The sequence below is a fragment of the Nyctereutes procyonoides genome, unplaced genomic scaffold (assembly GCF_905146905.1).
Source record: "Nyctereutes procyonoides isolate TBG_1078 unplaced genomic scaffold, NYPRO_anot_genome, whole genome shotgun sequence".
Taxonomy (NCBI): domain Eukaryota; kingdom Metazoa; phylum Chordata; class Mammalia; order Carnivora; family Canidae; genus Nyctereutes; species Nyctereutes procyonoides.
In genome coordinates, this window is record NW_026575043.1 from 62658774 (window position 1) to 62673571 (window position 14798).

General features: G+C 51.4%; 1 protein-coding gene across 4 annotated transcripts in view; it reads right to left on the reverse strand.

Moving 5' to 3' along the window:
- STX2 (syntaxin 2) overlaps positions 1-14550 on the reverse strand; it is a 31432-nt gene extending 16882 nt beyond the window's left edge. For 3 of the 4 annotated variants that reach the window (XM_055322788.1, XM_055322785.1, XM_055322784.1), the window contains exons 1-3: positions 14284-14550; positions 3555-3629; positions 1478-1577 (exon numbers count right to left, since the gene is read on the reverse strand). In XM_055322788.1, the coding sequence (XP_055178763.1) occupies positions 1478-1577; positions 3555-3629; positions 14284-14313 (205 nt within the window). In that variant the 5' untranslated portion in view covers positions 14314-14550. Of the gene's footprint in view, positions 1-1477; positions 1578-3554; positions 3630-5798; positions 5878-14283 lie in introns of those variants that run through there. The other variant, XM_055322787.1, reaches the window with a different exon arrangement.
- Positions 14551-14798: the final 248 nt, after the last annotated feature.

Sequence of the window (14798 nt, forward strand, 5' to 3'; positions counted from 1 at the left end):
GGCTAGCTGACAGCATTCATGCTCTAGAACACACTTTGGGAAATGTTCTTCTAAACTGTAAAATAAAGAGCTTAATGAGGGTCAAAGCATTGTTTTACAAGACATGAAAAATCTTAAAGTTAAAAACGTGTTCTTTTCCCATGTAATATCTTTATTTTTTCAATGTAAGGCAACCCCAAATAACCCTCTAACAAAACGTTGCTTTCAACTGTCCTCCAAAGTTGAGAATAAGTGTCCACACAACCACTTCCACCTAACCCCATACCGGAGGTCATGACATATGCCCACTAAAAATAGAAAGCATAGAGCTAAGGGAAAAGTGTCATTCACAAATGACCTGACTGGGTGCAGAAACAACCCAACAGAATCTACACAGGAGTTAGTAGCATTAATAAGTAATTAGGTGAGTTCATGGTGAGTTACATATAAACCCATCGTAATTCTATACAAAGAGAAAATAAGGTTTACAGCAGATACCATTCACATTAACGCAAGACCTCAACCACCTAGCAAAAACACAAGGTGGGATGTGTGAGGTCCCTACACCAAACCCCGTGAAGCGCTACCAGAGAGATTAAAGAAGACGTAAATTGTAGAGGGACAGAACATTTTCATGGATTAAAAGATGCAGTATTGTAAAGATACCAATTCTTCCCCAAAATGAGGTATGGATTCTAATTCACAATCTCTGGCTTATCTAGATCCATTTTACCTTTGAAATTTTCAAAATTCATCTCTCCAGATCAAGGAAACACTCCCTTATAATGGCCAATGCCCCTGTTCTTGGTTAATTTAAAATAATTTCTTACACGCTGTCCTTAACAGACATCCAGACAGCATACTCCATACAAAAGCCTTTCCCAAAGACTTACCATTGCCTGTAAACCTACCCTAACAAATGCTGTTTTCCAAGTCAATTTTTTAACTTTCACTTATTTTTTAAAGATTTATTTACTTTAGAAAAAGAGGGGGAGTGCAAGCGGGGGTATGGGCAAAGAGAGAGACAAGCAGACTCCCCACTAAGTGTGGAGCCCATGGCAGGGCTTGATCCCAGGACCCCAAGACCATGACCTGAGCCCAAATCAAGAGTTGGACGCCCAACTGACTGAGCCACCCATGCACTCCTCTAATTAACTTTCATTTAAACACAGAATTCTGTCATTCCTACTTAACTATCGACATAAAAAGTACCCATCTAGGCCCACTCACTGGTAAGGCCCCACAGTTCAGCAAAGCCACTTCTGTGTATTCCTCTGGATAGGACACAGCAGTGGTCCCAGTCTGGCAGAGCACTGAAGCACAGCAGCACAAAACCATCTGATTCTCTGGTTCATGCAGTCAAGGGCATCAGGACAGGCAGCCTGCTTGGTTCCAGGATTTTTACAAGCGCACTGCGTGACCTCATGCACAGTCAGGGTTGAGGCCTATTTCACAAACAAGAGAGAGAGGGGCACCATTTTTAAAGCCAATGACTTACTTCCTTCTGGATTTGGTGCAGAAAGAATGATGCTGTGGTTTTTCTTTACTTCTTCAACATACTGAGCTATTTTAGCTGTACTGTTCCTGATCTCCTCGACCTAAGACAGATACAAACAGCCATTACTATTATGGCAAACTCAAATTTGCTACCACTTTCCATTACCTAAAAATAAAGAAAGAAGTAAATGAATAAATACATGAAGAAATATCAGCTTTTCCATGCTCACATTGATAGTTAATTGAAAGATAAAGAAAAATGTACCGTGTTAAGATCCATATCCACATGACTAAGGCAATATCAATCAAGATTCACCAACAAAACCTACCAGGTTGTAAAAACCTTTACAGTCAAGACCCAAGTGTTATTACAAATGGTGTCAACAGGAAGCACACGGCCATGCATCCAGCACTCTGTGCAGTCAAGAAGGAAGAGGGTGTTTTAGCACTAATACTCCATGTGGGGAGGTGTGTACAGGTGATGGGGCCAAGCCTTTCAGTCATTGTTTTTACTTCTAATCATCTAAATGATTCAACACTGGGGATCCCTGGGTGGCACAGCGGTTTAGCGCCTGCCTTTGGCCCAGGGCGCGATCCTGGAGACCCGGGATCGAATCCCACGTCGGGCTCCCGGTGAATGGAGCCTGCTTCTCCCTCTGCCTGTGTCTCTGCCTCTCTCTCTCTTTCACTGTGTGCCTATCATAAATAAATAAAATAAAATTAATTAATAAATAAATGATTCAACACCTGTTTCAAAATGTAAGGTACTCATCGCGAGATTAATCCAGGTGGATCTATGCATCCAAAATCACGACACTGGAAAAATAGCTTAAATATTTGACTCATTTTAAAGTAGCAATTACAAAATCATTCCACCTTGTGACAGAAGTCCACATCCCAATCCCATGAGTGTTTCCTTACTGGGCAAAGGGGACTGTGCAGACGGGAAATTATCCTGGATTGTCTGAGTTGCCCCAAAGCAACTCAATGGTTATGCTTATGCTAGCTACTTGGTAAACTAAAAACTAATAACTTTTAATATATTTTATTAATATATTATACTTCTTAAAAAGATTTATTTGTTTGTTCATTTATTTATTTATGAGAGTGAGTCACAACCAAGGTGTGAGGGAGAAGCAGACTCCCCACTAAGCAGGAAGCCCAACGGAGACTCAATCCTAGGACCCTGGGATCATGACCTGAGCCAAAAGCAGATGCTTAATGGACTGGGCCATCCAGTGATCCAATATATTACATTTTTTTCAAATCTGCACATTGAAAGGTCCTTTCAGACTGTCCGTGGATTCAAGAGTCAATTGAAACTATTAGAGCAGCAGCCCCTGGGCCAATACCTCAAAGAAAGGGCAAGCTGACAGACGGCAAAGCAGTGTTGCCATAGTTATATACCTGCTTACGTATAAAACTTTTCAAGAGAGAAATTTAAGATTTGTTCGAGGATTTTAGAAAATATACAGTATGAGCTCTTTGACACATATGGTCACCATTTGGGGACTCACTGCCATTCTGGAATAAATGACCGAAGCATCACCGTGTGTACTCTGTGCACACCTGACTCAGCAGGCGTCAGCTGAAGGACACCCCTGCCACCAGCACAGCCACTTTCTAAAGGACCAGATAGCCTAGGGGAGAACACCACCAGTCCTCGGGTGAGAACTTGTGAGGCGCAAACCTACCACAGGGCATGGCAGAGTCTCCCAGAGGCAGCCTGGCCTTGGAGGAGCCATCTCATGGCACCAGCTCCACATTACTGAGAAGCACCTTGCCAAGCACCACCCAACCAGGAGCATAAAGCTCCTCCTTGGGGAGGACGGGGGTTCTGGGGCTCCGGGTCTGCAAACCACCACTCCCACCAGCCCCTCCCCAAGCCTATACCAGGAAGAATGGCTCAATACTACCAAATATTTTCAGGGCACGAAATATCCTAGAGAATTTACATAGTCAAAAGCAAGTTTTTAAAAATATTACTTTTAGTATTATTTCAAATGTGACCACCATACAGTTACATTAACTGTGTTTAAAGAAGAAACTCTGACAGGGCTTCAGAGAATGGCTCTTACCTGATGGAAGAAATCATCCATGAAATGGTCCTTCTCAACAATAACACTTGTGTCCCCATCATCACTCTTTCTACACTAAAATAGAAAATACAAAAAGGAAAATTCAGGTTGCAAAAATGTTCATGTATGCACAAACATCGAACTGAAAGAGAAAAGCAACCCAAGAGAGCGCAGAACTATAACAAGATGGTGCTGTCTACAAGGACTTGGGTCTGCCCACTGTGGACCAGGATGTGGGCGGGGGGGGGGGCGGAGGCAGGGTGGAGGCAATGGACAGCCCTAGGGGGGCAGCTTGGCCACGTCCTGGGAAACAACGGAGGAACTCCCCAGCGCTCTGTAACAGGGAGCTGTTCATCTGCGCCCCATCAAAGTCAACATGAAGTGAGCCCCTGGTACCGCATATTTGTTACAAAGATTAAAAACACTGACACCGCTAACTTTTCTAAAGCACATAATTTTCAAGAAACTTACACATGTTAACTGGCATTCCTCGTTTTTCCCTAAGTGAGTAATCCCCAGGGGCTCCCGCAAATAATCCATAAGCACTTTAATAAGGAAACACTTAACAAAGACCTTAGTAAATAAAATGCAGAAGGAAAAGAACTGTTCCAACCACTGGAAGAGCCATAGTGATGCTACACAGCAGTCAGGTTCTGTATTCTTCCACCAAAGAATATTCCAGGGCAGCTCTCTAACTTGAGTTGCAGGAGAATCACCCCCAGGAAGGCTGGGTCTCTCACTCAGCAGGTCAGGGTGGGGCATTCTAGAACACTCTAGAATGTTGCTGCACTCTAACATGTTCCAGTGCTGCTGCTGGTCCAGGGACCCTGCGTAAAGAACCACTTTCCAGGGAGGTAAACTATCTACCCGTGGAAGCCTGCACTGGGGAGACGGCAATGGCTGTACACAGCATCCTTGCAGAGCACCGCCAGCCCAGGGCACGGCTCCCCGAGGTCACAGAGTGACCGTATGCAGCATCCCCTAGTGGAGCTGGCAGGACTAAGAAAAAAAGGAAAGAAAACCTGCCAGAAAGACAATGGAGGGAATGGCTTTGAACCACCTCCCTGAGCACACATCAGATGACTGACTCCACTCTCTGCCAACTCTGGGAAAGCCAAGGCAGCCATGGGTTTCAGAAAATTCTCAGAACCCTTAGGAAAACTGAAGTCTTTACCTATTCAACCAAGTCTGGAGTGTGGCTCTACTGATCTACAGCCTAGGAGTAACTCGGAGACAAAATTCTACTAAAATTTGGCTAAGAAAAATCTGCAAATTTAGCAAATGTTCAAGAAAGCACAGGAAGCCTTCCGTCTGCATCAATCCAGGACCCTCGCTGAAGCAAGGAGATTTGGCCTGAAAGTCAACAACAATCTTTCATCGCTTCGGGAGGTCTCCGGATGTCACCTCTCTCAGCCTGGGGCCACTTCTGGGTGAAGATAAGCCACGTCTGCTGAGGCCAAGGGAAAAGAGAGGTTTCTCTGAGAGAGAAGGGCTGACTTAGAGGAGCAGCTTGTAGGAAGAGACTGTGAGGAAGCTGTAATCACAGGGTGAGCGTGTGGATGAGCAGGACAGTGTGCAAAGGGAAGGAGAAGCACCACACAGCATTAGCCTGCACACTCGCTGGACTGGGGAGGGACCTGCTGGCACCTCTCAGACAGGCGTGGTCACACACTCCCTTAACCCTATTTATTCCCTCTGCCCTGGCTCCCCGGAATGGGGGCTCCCCAGAGCGTCCATTCTTTGTGGCTTTCCCAGTAGCATCTTGAGTTAGACTGAGCCACCACCCTGCTCTCACATGACACCAGTTGTTGAGAAAGATGCCTGCAATGACTGCTACTGAGAATGTCTTGTTTGTGCTATTTGAACAGGACAAGTTAACCCCAGAACCTCAGCACATGAACCACAGTGGAACACAGCTGTGCAGGTGGCATAGATACATGAGGTCATGCCAAGCAAGGTGGGCCCTTCGTGCAGCCACACAGGGAAAGATGGGCATGTGACGAGTCGCACCCAAGGACCACCAGCCCCAGCAGAAGCTGCAAGGGCAAGGAAGGAGCCCCCCCATAGGCACCGAGGGAGCACGGCCCTGCTATGCCTCCATCGCAGGCTTCTGGCCTCCAGAGCCAGAACCATTCCTGCCATGTCTCAGCCCGTTTGTGGTACTTTGTTCCAACAGCCTGAGGATGACAACCCAGCAAGTCAGGGCTGCCGAGCACCGGCCTCCCTCTAATAAGCCAAACTCACCAATCAAGACAGTTTTCCCAGCCTGCTTACTGGCGGCGGCTGAACCTCCAAGTCTCTGTCTCCTGGTCTGTGAATCACGGGCTCCACTGGCCCCAGCTCCTACAGAGACAGGTCCTAAGTGCAAGCATCCACCCATGTGACCAAAGGGGCCTCAGTGTGACAGGGGCACATAAAGTGGCAAAGGCTTTCACATCATTCTAGTATCAGCTGTGAGCAATGCTGAACTTAAAGACAAACTGGCAGTCGGAAAGCATTCCACAGAAAGCACCGTCACGGTGAGCCACCCCCTGTTCCCTCTCCCCCAGGCCCACGCATCTTGAGGAAACAGAGCGCTCGCTGCTAATGGCCGTGGAGAGCCCGCGCACCGGGCACAGGGCTCCGGCTGCCTCCCACGGCCGGTGTCAGCATCCCCAGTCATGCTCCGGAACACAAAACACACGGGGAAGGAAAAGTGCTCACGTCCGCAGAGCTCAGACGCCTGGGCAGGCATGGGCATCCAGCGGCTGACTCTCGCCGCGGGCGCTGCTCTTCCTCTCCAGCTCAAGCACCCAGCAATGGTCCCGTTTACTGTCCCCATGCTGCCCGGAAGGAAGAGGTGGAGGTGCCGACGGCAACGGACTGCCCGTGCCAACTGGACTCCAAATGCCCTGGCTCTGAAACATTCACCACCCATGCCCTGCACGCCGCAGAGCCCAGCTGCCAGGCCGGCCTCCCAGCCCCGGCGGCAGCCTCGCCCCCGGCCTCTGAGAAGGCACACTCCGTGCTCACTCTTCTTAACTCGGCCCTGTGTGACTCTACTTCCCAGTGGCTGCTCATCTTCCTGCCTCTGCTCTGGGGCCTCAGGGAAACGGCTGTCGTGTCCAGCTCCAGGCCAGGGACAGCGTGGAGCAGCGTCAGCGAGGAGCCGGCTTACTGTGAAGGCGCGTGAGCTCGGGGGGAGTCGGTGCGGGTGGGTCTGCCGCGGCCCGGAGCACCGGGAAATGAGAAGGGCGTCTGCCACCAGACCCCCACAGAGCTGCCCAGGTCCCACCGCTCCGAACGGAATTCTAGACTCACACACACTGGCTTTCGTTTTGCTTTTTCGTATTGAAGACTGCAAACCCACACAAAGTCGGAGGAATACTACAGTGAGCCCCGGATGCACCCATCCCCTGGTCCAACCACCATCTCCCCGCAGCCGGCCTCACTCCACTTGCTGGCCCTACGCCCACCCCCAGGGCACTAGGTCACCCCAGGCAGATCCCACACAGAAGATGCCCGCTGGGGGTTCCCGCTCAGCAGAAGACTCCAGCTGCCAGTCCAGGAGACACAGCTGCCGACCTTGGTGCTTGGGGAGATGGTCCAGACCCCATTCCCCCAGGCGAGTGCATGTTACCGCCACGCTGTCACACAGCGCGCTGACCGCACTCTGTGCATGGGGCCACCAGCAAACCTGACCCAAGAAGCCCGTGTGGCCTCCGCCCTCGGACACAGCCTCCGTCGGACCCGGGCCCTGCCTTGATCCCCAGCCAGCCCTGTGGGTGACAGACCGCCCTCTCTGCCCACAGCCACGAAAGAGTTAGAGGACTAGGAACGCATTTCCTCCACTTTCTCTATCCCTATCTTACCACCTTTACTTCGACTTCTTATTTCTAACGGGAATTCTCAACGCTATTCTGGAACCGGAGACGGGCTTCATATGGCTCTTAGCTTCTCCATTCCTCAAAACGGGAAACAGAGACAGAGCAGCCAGGGCACTGCTGCCTCACCGAAGGCACCTTACAGCCCCGTGAACAGAGCGCCCTCGTCCAGTCCCTCTGGCGGGGATAGTGGGGCATGGGCTTCACTGTGAATAACAAGACGATTCATGCCAAAGCATTTCCTAAAGGCAGTGGGAATACTCCAAGATGACACACTGGATTTCCAGAGTGTCAAAGTGCAAGATAAACATCCAAATATCAACATTCCATTTGTTAGATTTTAAAAGAGGTCTCCTTAAAAGTAGCATTATATAAAAAATAAAATCCTCCCAGGGTGACTATTGTCAGGAGCAGAGAGTGAATAGCTTCCGTGTTTAGAGACTATTTAACAGACGTGAATAAGTCCTCACTGGAATGCTCGGTGTTTAGATTTCAACAGAAGCTGAATTATCACAAATTAGTAGAATCCAAGCTTGAAAACACACTGACTTCTTTCTCCACGTGCACCTACAGGAGGGCCTTGCACAGATAGTAATTTTGGGCATATCAACTAAATCTTCTCAAAATATATTCAGCACCTATACCTCTGCTGCTTATGACTTATATGTATTATCACCTGAAGAAGAGAAAAGTGTGCCTGTAAGTGAATATAGGTGAAAGCTGTCTACTAGCCTTTGTATGTAACATGCCTTCCTCAGGTTTTTATATCACTATATAGAGTAGAATGGTAGGATGTCACATCGTTTCATGTTTTTATGTTTTTACTCTAGTTTGTCTCCACTATTAAACATCATACAAATACCTTCTACAGGTCCTGAGCCTTTACATAAACAGAACTGTACTGCACAGATGCTTCTGCAATTTGACCCTGTCTTTCCCCACGACTTGTTTAAAGATTTCTCCTTCCCTCTCACCTTCACTCACGGACAAACTAGTCCTCTCTCCTCCCGCAATGCCAGCTTATCCCCCAGCTTGCAGCCTCGGGGCTCGTCCCCCTCCTCATTCAGGCCTCAGCTCAGAGACTCTCCCCCATTGCCCCATCCCAAGCAACCCACCCACAGCCCCACATCCTGCTTTCCTTGGCTGATTCCTGCCCCACTCTCCACAAATTCCACAAGAGCAAGGACAATACCTATCTTCTCACAGCTCGTGCATCAGGCCTGTGACAGTGCCGGGACCCACTCAGAGGGAGCAGTTGAGCAAATGAAAAGAAGGGGGATGAAACCAAGGTGAGGGCAGTGAGGGTGGAAGGACAGATGACACAAGAAGCAGAGATGCACGCACGGCTGAGACAAAGCAGGTGTGACCTGGGCGGAGGTTTTAGGTGCTCACTGGTCCCGGGTTCTACTCCTCAGGGGGTCTGGCAGCACACTCCGCCCTCCAATTCTGAGGCACCCTTTTAACTTGAAATCAATCTCCCTCCCTTCTCTGTTGTAGCTAATGGGCTTCTGCACTTTGCAACCCAAAGAATGTTGAGGACAACAGACTCCACTGTCATCTACATTTTTCTCACCATGGACTCTTCAAACAGACACACACCAATTCAACACCTGGCAGGTGCTCTGTGCAGAATACTGAGGCTTCAGAGTAGAACTGGCCACCCAGGTCCGCCCTGGAAAAGGTAAAGAGTCTAGAAGAAAACAGGACTGCATGGGCGCTCAGAGACAGGAGGATAGCCATCTCTGGAGACATCGGCCATAAGACCTCTTATGACATGGGACATAAGAGGAGAGAGGACAGAAAGACCTTACAGTGGTGATGCCTGCATGCACTGAGACCATGAAGGTGTGAGGCAGGCTGAGAAGGGGGAATGCATGGGGAACAGCAGACAGCACCCGATGAAGGGACCAGGGCAGCCATGGGAAGTGTGCACCAAAGAGGAAACCTTTTTATGAACAGGCTTGTTGTGAACTGGTTCTCTTAGGTTTGCTATTCCTTAAATTCACAACAGACCTGAAGTTAAAAACAAGAAGTATTAATCTGTAGAAATGTCAAAGTTTTGTTGTCTCAAAAAAAGTCATTTTAAAAAAGAGATATTATGTATACCAACAAATATATTTATTATAGTTAAGAATAGAGGACCCGGGATCCCTGGGTGGCGCAGCGGTTTAGCGCCTGCCTTTGGCCCAGGGCGCGATCCTGGAGACCCAGGATCGAATCCCGCGTCGGGCTCCCGGTGCATGGAGCCTGCTTCTCCCTCTGCCTGTGTCTCTGCCTCTCTCTCTCTCACTGTGTGCCTATCATAAATAAATAAAAATTAAAAAAATTTAAAAAAAAAAGAATAGAGGACCCATAGATTCCAAATGGGAGAACTGTTTCTATGACAACAAATGAAATATAAAAAGTTGGCAGGACCAAATAAACCATAAAATTCTAAATTATAAACATATGCATATAGGAAATTATAAATCTACTATATAATTCTTAGTGTTTTAAGTTTCAGTGAAGTGATTAGAAAAAACGCTTCATTTTACAAACAGGATTCTGAATCTTCCTAACATTCTTCACCACATGTGCAGGTTAAGCTGTCAAAAAATAACTTTTAAGATACCTGGGCAGTTTTTCTTGCCCCTTAAAAAACTATTTGCAATTCGTCACCTTGAATCCAGGGATTAAAAATACCGATTTTTCTCATTTCCCCTAGATCTACTAATAAAGACATGTAAGGACCGTGTGTTTGTGTTCATTATCCTGTAAACAACACCCACAGTTGAGATCATAGCTTCTCTCCTCTTTACTATAATAAATACGTCTATTTACATACACAAACTTTTTTTAAAAAAGGCAATCATAACACATTTGGAGTCCCTGTCTCATAGAATAGATATTCCACTTATATATACTTACATCCTGAGACATATGCCACCCTGCCTCTGCAACTCCTCCCCTGGCCATATACCTCCACACATGCACCCATATCAGTTTTGTGGATGCAGTTTCTCTGCATCTGGCACGTCACCTTGTAGACACCTAGCACTCACATATCTCTTAAACAGAAGGTTCTTTTACTTTCTGTAAATCAGAAACATCTTTCTAGATTTAAAGCCTAGAAGATCTTGGGCAAGTCACTTAAACTTTCTACACCCAAATAAATTGGCTGCTCAAAAAGAGAAAATAATTGCTTAGAAACAGCTAAGTCTGTATTTGATAAATTGTATTGGACACAATAACACTTAAGTCTTTTCCAAATGGTTATCAGTGGTAATCTTCTCGGGAGGAAGCACTCCTAGCTAATAAAGGAAACTTTTTGGAGGTTTCCAAAAACAACTATTTGGCCAGGTTAGACATTGTTGATGGGGTATGTTAATTACAAAATTAAAATTTAAAATTCACCTAGGAAAAAAACATGAGCTGTTTAGGAACATGGTTGTGAACAGACATTCAACTACTCCAAGGGCGCCAACTAGGGCCCGGCAGAATGGTTCCCGCAAAGAAGGGTGGCAAGAAGAAGGGCTGTTCTGCCATCAACAGGGTAGTGACCAGAGAATACACCATCAACATTCACAAACATGTCCATGGAGTGGGTTTCAAGAAGCGTGCCCCTTGGGCACTCAAAGAGAGCCGGAAATTTGCCATGAAGGAGATGGGAACTCCAGCTGTGCACACGGACACCAGGCTCAACAAAGCTGTCCGGGCCAAAGGAATAAGGAATGTTCCAGACCGTATCCCTGTGCGGTTATCCAGAAAATGTAACGAGGATGATGATTCACCAAACAAGCTCTACACGCTGGGCTACCTACGTACCTGTCACCACTTTCAAAGATCTACAGACTGTTGTGTGGATGAGAACTAATCGCTGATTGTCAAATAAAAGTGAAAAGAAAAAAAAAAAAAACAAAACACAACCTACTCCAAGGGCTACTTGGAAAGGATACATTTCCTTAAGTAAAAGTTTGACTTTTATTTCTGATAATTTTCGGATGTTTTTAAATATTAAGTTATTAAACTTTAAAAATGTCAAATTGCATTTTAAATCAATATTTTACTCTAGATAGAATATTGCTTTTTAGAACTTCCAGCAAACATTTAAAAAAAAACAAATAAATAATAGCACTTATAATTACACAGCACTTTCTCCCACCTTCTCCCAGAGTGTCACACACAGGAGATAATTTCACATTCCACAACTCCTTCTATGACTAAGCAAGAGAGGTATCATTATCCCCACTTTATGTACAGGAAAATTAAGGTTCTGAAAGCCTTAAAAATAATTAGCCCAAGATTAGACAACTACATGCGTAGAAACTTCCAGCAATCTGCTCTACAATTGCTCAGTGTCTTTATCTAGAGCAGGATGGTACTGGACTAGAGAAGGCCACTTCTAGCCCTGAAATTCTAGATCAAAACAGGTCACATGCTCTTCACGCTGCAGCAGGGAGAGCTGGAGGTCACATAAGCTTCAACAGTGGTAAATAATTGCCCGATTCATTTTTGCTAATCAAGCCAAGAAAAGCTGACAGATTTTTCTTACTATTCTCCAATATTACATATGTTCGGAGTTCTTTTGTTTGCCAAAACAGTTACAGTTCTCATGTGCAGATACATTCAGCATTTGTTCACTCAACAAATATTTGAGCTCATGGCAAAGACATTCTATAGGGTGAGGTAGTGGTTATTTTTTAAGTCTAACATGATGCTGTTCATCTGCAAACTGCAGAGATGAGAGTATCTGACCATTCACAAAAAGAGAAGAAAAAAATCACTTCCGAGAAAGGTTCTTACAATGTGTGTAAAGCATAATTTCTATGATCCCAAGGGAGAGTCAACCATTGCCCTCTTGAACCACAACTATTCCCTCTACTTTCCAAAGCATGGCCTATAACCAGCTACCTTCCAGAAGCAAAGGAGAGAGAGAAGGTAGTTCATTCACCACATGCCATGGATGCCTTGGGCAGCGGCCGACAACCTGCTTTCCCTCTGCGCTGTGACACACTACGTAAGGACTCGGCACTAACCGCTACTTGCATTTGTAAGAAAAAAGTCATCATCAACCGTTGGCATAAAATGTCTCATCTCTCCACATTCCACCAACACCCAGCGTGGTCCCGCTGCCTGTCTGATTCCGGAGCTGCCCTAATGAGCACAGGCCAGTGCATCAGAACTCGCCCAGGACGCTCACGTAGTAAAGGGTAACTCGCCCAGGACTCTCACGTAGTAAAGGGTAACTCGCCCGAGGTCACTGGCCGGGGCGACACACTGGCGGACCGGCCGAGCCTGCTGCCCTGGCCGCTAGGAAAGGGCAGGCGAGCAGTCCTCGCGCCCAGGCCAGCTTCTCACCGGGAAGCACAGGCACCGCGCGGGACCCACCTGTGCCCACTGGCAGGTGGCACCACCGAGTGCCTTCCTGCTCCCACGCGCGGCGTCCCGTGTTAGACCCCAGGGACTGGACAGGAGCACCCGCTCGAGCCCCTGCTCTCGGGAGCTCCCACCCACCCACCCACCCACGGCTCAGTGACTTCTGGTGGGCCTAGCTGCTGCAGAGGGTCCAGGAGGCGATGCCATGGAGCGACCTCAGCCTAGGGGAGCAGCGGGGCGGGCGCGGCTCAGAAGGGGCTGCGGAGCCCAGCCACTGCCCCGTGCCCCCAGCCCCGGGCTGACTCAGTTTCCCCATCTGTCAGCGACAGAATAAGCGTTCCCGCCTCTCGGCTGGGGGGGCGTCCAGAACACCGTGGAGACAGTGACCCACCACGGGGCGGCCAGTCCCAAGCCGCCCCGAGCGCCGCCACCCCCACCCAGCCCCACCCAGCCCGGGGGCTCCCCCCCCCCCCCCGCGACCCAGCAGGCCCAGTCACCTCCCCCTTGCCCAGTCCCGCCCTCCCTGGGGGTCCCGCTGCCTTCCCCCCGCTCCCTGGGGGGCCCCCCTGCCCTCCCTCCCCACCCGCCGCGGGGGACCCCCTGCCCTCAGCACCCCTGCCCTCGCCCCCTGCCCCGGCTCCCCCCCTCCTCCCTCCCCACCCGCCCCGGGGGGCCGCCCTGCCCTCCCTCCCTGCGCCGGGCCCGCCTTGTCCCGCCCTCCCCGGGGGCCCCCTTGCCCTCAGCACCCCTGCCCTCCCTACCCGCCCGCCCTGTCCCGCCCTCCCCGGGGGGCCCCCCTGCCCTCCCCCCCCTCCCTCCCCGCCCGCCCTGTCCCGCCCTCCTGGGGGCCCCCCTGCCCTCAGCACCCCTGCCCTCCCCCACCCCGCTCTCCCTCCCCGCCCCCCCCCCCGTCCCGCCCTCCCCCGGGGCCCCCTTGTCCTCCCTCCCTGCCCCCCGCCCCAGGGGCCCCCCCGCCCGCCCTGTCCCGCCCTCCCCGGGGGCCCCCCTGCCCTCAGCACCCCTGCCCTCCCTCCCCGCCCGCCCTGTCCCGCCCTCCTGGGGGCCCCCCTGCCCTCAGCACCCCTGCCCTCCCTCCCCGCCCCCCCGTCCCGCCCTCCCCGGGGCCCCCTTGTCCTCCCTCCCTGCCCCCCGCCCCAGGGGCCCCCCCGCCCGCCCTGTCCCGCCCTCCTGGGGGCCCCCCTGCCCTCAGCACCCCTGCCCTCCCCCACCCCGCTCTCCCTCCCCGCCCGCCCTGTCCCGCCCTCCTGGGGGCCCCCCAGCCCTCAGCACCCCTGCCCTCCCTCCCCGCCCGCCCTGTCCCGCCCTCCTGGGGGCCCCCCTGCCCTCAGCACCCCTGCCCTCCCCCCGCCCCCTGGGGGGTCCCCCTGCCCTCCCTCCCCGCCCGCCCTCTGGGGGGGCCCCGCCCAGTCCCGCCCGCCCCAGCGGCCCCCGCCCCTTCCCTTGCCCGCCCCGCCGGCCCGAACCGCTATCGCCGCCCGCCCGCCGCTCACCGCCCTCAGGTCGGGCAGCCGGTCCCGCATCCCCACGGGCGCGGGCGCCACGCCCTGCCGCTCAGGCCTGGCCGGCGCCGCCTCCGGCCGCCGCGGACTCTCTGGGGCCGCGCAGCCGCCTCAACCTGCCGGTCGCCGGCTCGGGGCGAGCTCTCCCGCCGCCCTCCCCTCGGACCGGCGCTGCCACGGCAACCGCGCCGGCCCGCTCTGCGCATGCCCAGCCCACGCAGCCTGCGGGAGCCTTCGCCGTGAAAGCCGCGGCCGAGGGGCGGGCCCAGAGGCGAGGGAATGCACGGGGCCAGGCCGCGAGGGGCGGGGCCTAGGAGGAGGGCGGGGCCCAGGAGGGGGCGGGGCCCAGGAGGAGGGCGGGGCCCAGGAGGAGGGCGGGGCCCAGGAGGAGGGCGGGGCCCGCGCGGCTGGGTACGGGCCGGGGTCGAAGGGGAGGGGCAGGGGCGGGGCCTCGGGGGAGGGCGGGGCCTGCGGGAGGAAGCGGTGGGGCCTGGGGGCTGGCGGCA